Source organism: Mercenaria mercenaria, chromosome 16 (genome assembly GCF_021730395.1).
Source record: "Mercenaria mercenaria strain notata chromosome 16, MADL_Memer_1, whole genome shotgun sequence".
In the NCBI taxonomy this organism is placed as follows: Eukaryota; Metazoa; Mollusca; class Bivalvia; order Venerida; family Veneridae; genus Mercenaria; species Mercenaria mercenaria.
Window position 1 is genome coordinate 4389160 of NC_069376.1, and position 6408 is coordinate 4395567.

The 6408-nt window shown below is 38.5% G+C and overlaps 1 protein-coding gene across 1 annotated transcript; it reads right to left on the reverse strand.

The window, feature by feature from the left end:
- Positions 1–368: 368 nt before the first annotated feature.
- Positions 369–2434, reverse strand: LOC128549425 (uncharacterized). Its single transcript, XM_053526072.1, has 3 exons — positions 1839–2434; positions 1556–1702; positions 369–1206 (listed from the first exon to the last, which is right to left on the reverse strand). Exons 1-3 carry the CDS (start codon positions 2226–2228, stop codon positions 646–648), a joined length of 1098 nt encoding a protein of 365 aa, XP_053382047.1. The 5' UTR covers positions 2229–2434; the 3' UTR covers positions 369–645.
- Between the last annotated feature and the right edge of the window lie 3974 nt (positions 2435–6408).

The following is a 6408-nucleotide window of genomic DNA, read 5'->3' on the forward strand; positions in this document are numbered from 1 at the left end:
CTTCAAAGGGAAAAATGAATAATAAGATAAGATGTACCTTTATAAGGGAGCAAATGTTATTTCAAAGAAAATATCTAAGAAAAATAACCACTGCTCGCTTATAAAGGTACATTTTATTTTTTTCTATGGGAACCTTTAATTTTATTTTTGCAAAGTGATAATAATAAAATATTTAATAATAAGCAGTGCGTTTATAATAAAGCCAATCTTATTTCAAAGAAATCTCCCCGTTATAAAAGAACTACTTCCTAAATATTTATAATATTCAACGAAAAAGAAATACATGTTTTACATTTCAACAATAAACTTTATTTTAAGTTTAACCACTTGAAAAAAATATGACAATATCAAAATCACAACATCAGCATCATGTTTGTCAGCATAATCATTTAAATTTTTTTTAAACAACACAAAATAGTCATTAGACTCCAATGACTGTCTTATAATAATTTCAAATTAAACTCCTTGATTAAAAATCATTTAAAAATTGCCATAATAACAAATTCCCGGAAACAGTTCTTGGTGTCTTGGTTCAGTATGAGGTAGTCTCGTCACCGTCCTGAATCATATCCCTCATAAACGAAGACATGTTCTGACTTGCGTCAGCAGGCTGAGTGGTGGGTGTACTGGCCATCTGTGGTGTGCTCACGGGGGGCTTTGGACGGTGGTAGTAGAAAATGAAGGTATTCCTGCAGCAGCAGCAGCACCTGCAATGATACCATCTGTGGTCACTGTGGCTGTTGGGGTGCGACGAACAGTTAGTGTTGCATAGGTAGGGGCTGGTGGTGGACATGAAGATCCAGTAAAATCTGGATAGCAGCCTTGAAGTGTGGTGAAGAAGTGTCGTCTCTCTGTCTCAGTGGTGGGGGGATTCAGTTGCTGTGCCAGTTGAAGGGCCATGGCGTGGTCCTGGGCATACTGTGGTGGCTGCTGCTGTGCCTGGTGCATTGGGCGTTGAGGGGTCCTGAAGTCCTGGAGGATGGGCTGATGCTGCTGTGCTGGTACAGAGGGAAGCTGCTGGGGTGGCAGCTGCTGGGTCTGCTCCCTGGAGAGGTCCACATAACGCACGGCGGAGGCAAGGGTTTCGGTCATGAACTGATCCCGGATAGATGGCGTCATTTGGCGCATTAGGTGTGTCAGTTGTTTGGTGGTGACAGCTGCCGCGTCAGTCCTTTCTTGCCTCAGTTGTCTCAACTCCTGTGTCAACTGTAAAAAATCAAAACATAGCTATTAAAGTAAGATATTTAAATAATTTTCTCAAATATTTATTACTTAATTTACTCTAAAATTCATTGATTCTAAAATATTTGTTGGTAGATTTATTTAAAAAATATGCCGGACGTAGCCTTGATTTGTCAGTCAGCATTATGCTGCAATATGACTGGCATATATGTGTGTGCCCCGACCCGGGATCGAACTATGGATTACACGGCAAGCGCATTATCCACTGAGCTATGCAGGCCAGTTAATACTTTGGCTACAATATGCGATCGACAATTTATATTTTACATATGTTCAAAGTTGCTGAAAAAATTCTGTGGTTAATAATACTTACAGCTTCCCTCTCTTCTAGCAGATCTGAATCTGAGTGGACTGAAGCTGTAGAAGGTGTAGACGGTGCATCTTCTGGTGCAGCTGGGTCTGAGGCTGGTATGTTCTGTGAGGGTGCATCGCCGTACCGCTTCTTCCTGGCAGCAGTCAACTGCAAAAGACAAATATCATATTTTATTAACAAAAATCAAACTGGTTGGTTACATACATTATTCTTACAGTTACATTCTTCATTAATAAACAAAATAAAATTTAAAAAAGAATAAATATTTTTAAAAAATACTCACATCCACACCTTTCCGTACGGGGATCGATGTACAATGCCCCTTGAGGAAGGACATGCTCTCTACCACCCACTGCTGTCGGGCGGTCATCAAGACTGTACCACTGCCACTGGCCGGACGCTTGATCAACTTTGTAAACGCCGTACGCTGCCCAAGATACCATTTGTATAGGTCCTGTCCGGTCAACCCCTCTCCAAGCTGGTCGGCTTTGTCGGCGAACAACTGGTCCCGCTTCTTCGTGTTTTTGTAATCAGCATGCGCCTTGTTGAAAATACTGGGGTTAGCCTGGATCCACTCTATCACATCGACTTCCTCGGCATCGGTGAGTTTTCGGCTGATGCGCTGGATGGTTCTGCAATTAGACAAAAAAAAATTAATAAACTGAATAAACATACTGCTAATTTATTTAAGTTAAAACAATTATAGTACAGTTGTCAATTTGTCAAAAATAATATCTACATACTGAGAATCATTGATATCAATATTTACTCCATGTTACATAGATAAAAATTAAAAATAAATAAATATATAAATAAATAAAAATGTGAAGCAATGTAAAATGTACCTTTTTTTCGAGGGTGCATCAGTTCCTGGAGGGCCCATCGAGCTGGCATCCGAGTCTGAATCTCTGGGTATCTCGTCAGGTGGTGCAAGCGGGTCCTGCAGCTCATCAGGGTCGACAGGGTCAACAGGATGAAGTGGTCGGAGGGCCTTGGTGGCCCTTTTTGTATTCTCGCTGGGAGAATCTTCCATGGGGATTCTTTTGGGGACCTTCTTCTTCTTTGGAGGCATTATGTAGCAAGTACTCTGTTGTTTCAAGGTGGCAGCAGGTAGTTGTGTTTTCTGTTGTGTTCGAGTGCTGTATGATCATACACGAGCTTTGTACAGACGTAGAGACCGTGTCTGGTCGTACTTGACCATGTATAATTCGTACTTGAACCGTATTGGTCGTATGGCGATCGTATGAAACCGTATTGGTCGTATGGCGATCGTATAAAACCGTGTGTACACTCGTGTGAATCGTACGGTGATCGTGTGACATTCGAGTGTTAATCCGGGTGTTGGATGTAGGACTTGGGAACGGTTTCACACGATTCAATACGATTTATATACGATATTGACACGGTTGAGCTCACTCGTGGAGTGGACTTCATGTGCGGTTGTATATACGGTCTCGTAGGGTCTCACACGGTCTCTCACGGTCTTGTACGATCGCTAATACGATCATACACGGACATGGCACCCGTGCCAGTTTTTTAAAAGTTTTAAAAATCATACACGGCTTTCACGAATACACTCGAATGGCCCGAGTTTAACTCGGATAAGGCCACGGTTGGTTCGGTTGTATGTACGGTTTACACGGGTGGCCAACCGTATAAGCCGTGTGTTCTGTGTGAGACAGGCTTAAGATGACTCTCGTACTGTTAAAATTGAACAAATGCGTAAATTCTGTGATAAAATAGTGCTTTAAACAAAAGTAAATCGTTTTATTTCATTCTACTATTAAAGGATATGGTATGCGAGAAATAAATTGTATCACTGCTCGGATAGCAATTTTGTGGAAACAATGAACATTCTTTTAATATTTTCCATTGTTGAAACACTTCCTTCCATAATATGAATTTGTCAGGATACGGAAATAAGTTTATCAGGTTTTTACCATTTCTGAAAATGTAACAAGTTTATTCTTCATTTTTCTTAGTTTGTTGCTTTGTATAAGATAAAGTTAATGATTCTTTTTACATGTACAACGACATTAGCAATATCATTTATATAACTCATTGTGACATAGTCAGCAATAGCCACAGGGCATCATGATGTCTTCCTATTCGAGATGTTTCGCACTTAAAATCATTATTGATATGTAAATGAGACAAATTTGATTGACAGTGCCAGAACCAATTTTGATGAGTTTACAGCAATTTAACTGTTCGCAGAGGTCGCTGATTGGTTCAATTTTCCTTCGCGTGCTCTCCAGTATTTTTCGTTGAAATATAAAATAAGTTTTTCGTATACCAAATAAGCCGACGTTGTACATTATTGGGGATAGTTTAAAGTGTGCAGCATTCATTTAATATAAACAAAGTACATAGTGTGTTAATTGTGGATTTAATTAGACTCGGACTGAGTTAACCACACTCTTGTGAGTATTTCTTATCATTTATATCCATTCTAGCATAGCTAAATTTTCGTGACCAGAGTATTTTTGAAAATTTGAATAAAAAAGCAATTTCCTTTTATAGAAGTATGATCATGGCTTTTTAGAACGAGTTACTTATATAGAAAATTTGAATTAGGTCAGAGCAGCCAGGTATAAACATATCACTTTAATACCCACATTGTAGGAGATGTGCATAGAATATGATTTCCTCACGTAAGCAATAATGATTGACGAAGAAATATACTTCAGACATTTTCTCTTGATGTTACAGAGTAGTTGTTTGTAATGAACAGATCAGCCTCTATCTGTAGTAAGATATAAATGTGATGAATATTGTTTTGTGGTTTGGTTTGCGAAAACATGCCAAGAATATACTACCACTTTAGATTTCATACAGTTTGCCGGGTTGTAGTGATGAATATAGCCAGTATATCCCTCTGATCCGTGACATTCCGTGCAAAGCATGGTTGCAAATTATCTAGATACATGTACACTGCTGACTAGTGTACAAAATAAACACACTACAACTAATGAGGTTTCAATCAAATCGAGTCTGCAATATTCACTATTAGCATTGTCATCACTGCTTCCGAGGGATCTACTTTTCAGATTAAGTTATTAAGTATTTATCTATTTCAAGAATTTTACAAAAGCAGTTTATAATTTTAAGTTTTATTTATCAATAACATCTTTACATCTTTTAACGATGTTTCAGCAAATAACTTCTTATTTACACTACAATATGTTCTTTGACTTTTTATGCCTCGAAGGTGGGCATATTAAAATCGCCTTGTCCGTCCGTCGGACCGTAAATTCTTGTCCGGGCTGTAACTCTGCCATCCATGAAGGAATTTTGAAATAGTTTGGCATAAACATTAACCTTAATGAGACGACGTTTCGTATATGTAATACTCAGACCCCTAACTACAAGGTCAATTTCACACTTAAAAGTCAAACGTTAATGGGGTCTGTTTCGTGTCCGATTCGTAACTTCGCAATTCATCAAGAGATTTTGAAATTACTTAGCATAAATGTTTACCTTAATGAGACGACGTGTCATGGGCAAGACCCAGACGCCCTAGCTCAAAGATCAAGGTCAGATTTAAGAGTTCAAATGTTAACAGGATCTGTTTTTGTGTCTGGGCCATATTTCTGCCATCGATGAAGGGATTTTAGAATACCTTAGCATAAATGGTAACCATAATCAGACAATGTGTCATGCGCAAGACCCAGATCCCTTGCTCCAAGGTCAAGGTCATACTTAGAAGTCATAGGTTAAAAGAACATTTTTCGTGTCCGGTATATAACTCTGTTATCCATGAAAGGATTTTAAAACAACTTGGCATAAATGTTTACCATAATGAGGCAATGTGTTACGCTCAAGACCCATACATCTAGCTCCATGATCAAATTTACACTTAGAAATCAAGTCAAAGTTAAATAGGGTTTGTTTCATGTCCGGTTCGCAACTCTGTCATTCATCAAGGAATTTCGAAATTACTTGGCATAACGAAGAAACGTGTCGTGCATAACAAAAAGATCACTAGCTCCAATGTCAAGATCACATTTAGAGGTTGACAGTTTATATGCTGTGTTTCTTGTCCGTTCCATAACTCTTCCATCGATTAAAATTACATGGCATAAACGTTTCCTATATTGAAATGACGTGTCAGACACAAGCCCAAGACCCCTAGCTTCAAGGTAAAAGTCACACTTAGACATAACATTGTATCTTTCTTGTGAGGTCAATAACTTTGCCATTCATCAGAATTTACTTGTCACAATTCTTCCCTATGATAAGCTGGTGTGTCGACCCTAGCTCCAAGGTCAAGGTAGTCTTCGAAGAACTTGTTTAATCGGGTCGCAAAATGAGTTTACCTAAACTATTTCTGCATTTTTTTGCGCAGACAACGGGTAGCATTTTTGGCACACTTCGGGGGCGTTTGTCACTAATAGTGCCAGCTCTTATTTCAGCTTCAGTTCTAAGCATAACACGATAATGTTACATACCGATAGCCACACGAGAACTACATGCAGATATAGACATGCCACAGTTCGCTACTGCGAAAATATAAAGTGGTAATATTGGAATGGGAATTCATGGCATGGAAGAGTAAACCAAGTAAGCACAAACAGATGAAAATAGCTATTACCATGCGTGTATCGTTCCTGTGTCAATAATTATGTTAAAGATATTGAGCTATTGTCATTAAAATCTACAAAATACCTTTTATAATAAATGCATTCTGATATGGATCTTATAAAATGCGGTTGCATTGCAAAGTACTGTTTTTACAGTCTCTATTTACAAGTTAAGCAACAGGAGCAAACGGTAGAAAATGTTAACCACCAAAAGAACAGTGTTTCATCTTTGTATCACACATATCTTTGTATCATGCATATAGTGGGGTA

Bases quoted from the DNA above. Each gene is read 5' to 3' on its own strand.
- LOC128549425 (XM_053526072.1), bottom strand. From the start codon at position 2,228: ATGTTTATTCAGTTTATTAATTTTTTTTTGTCTAATTGCAGAACCATC. The intron at 1,703-1,838 runs GTGAGTATTTTT...TGTCTTTTGCAG, and splicing joins CCGTACGGAAAGGTGTGGAT to TTGACTGCTGCCAGGAAGAA. The intron at 1,207-1,555 runs GTAAGTATTATT...GATTTTTTACAG, and splicing joins TGCTAGAAGAGAGGGAAGCT to TTGACACAGGAGTTGAGACA.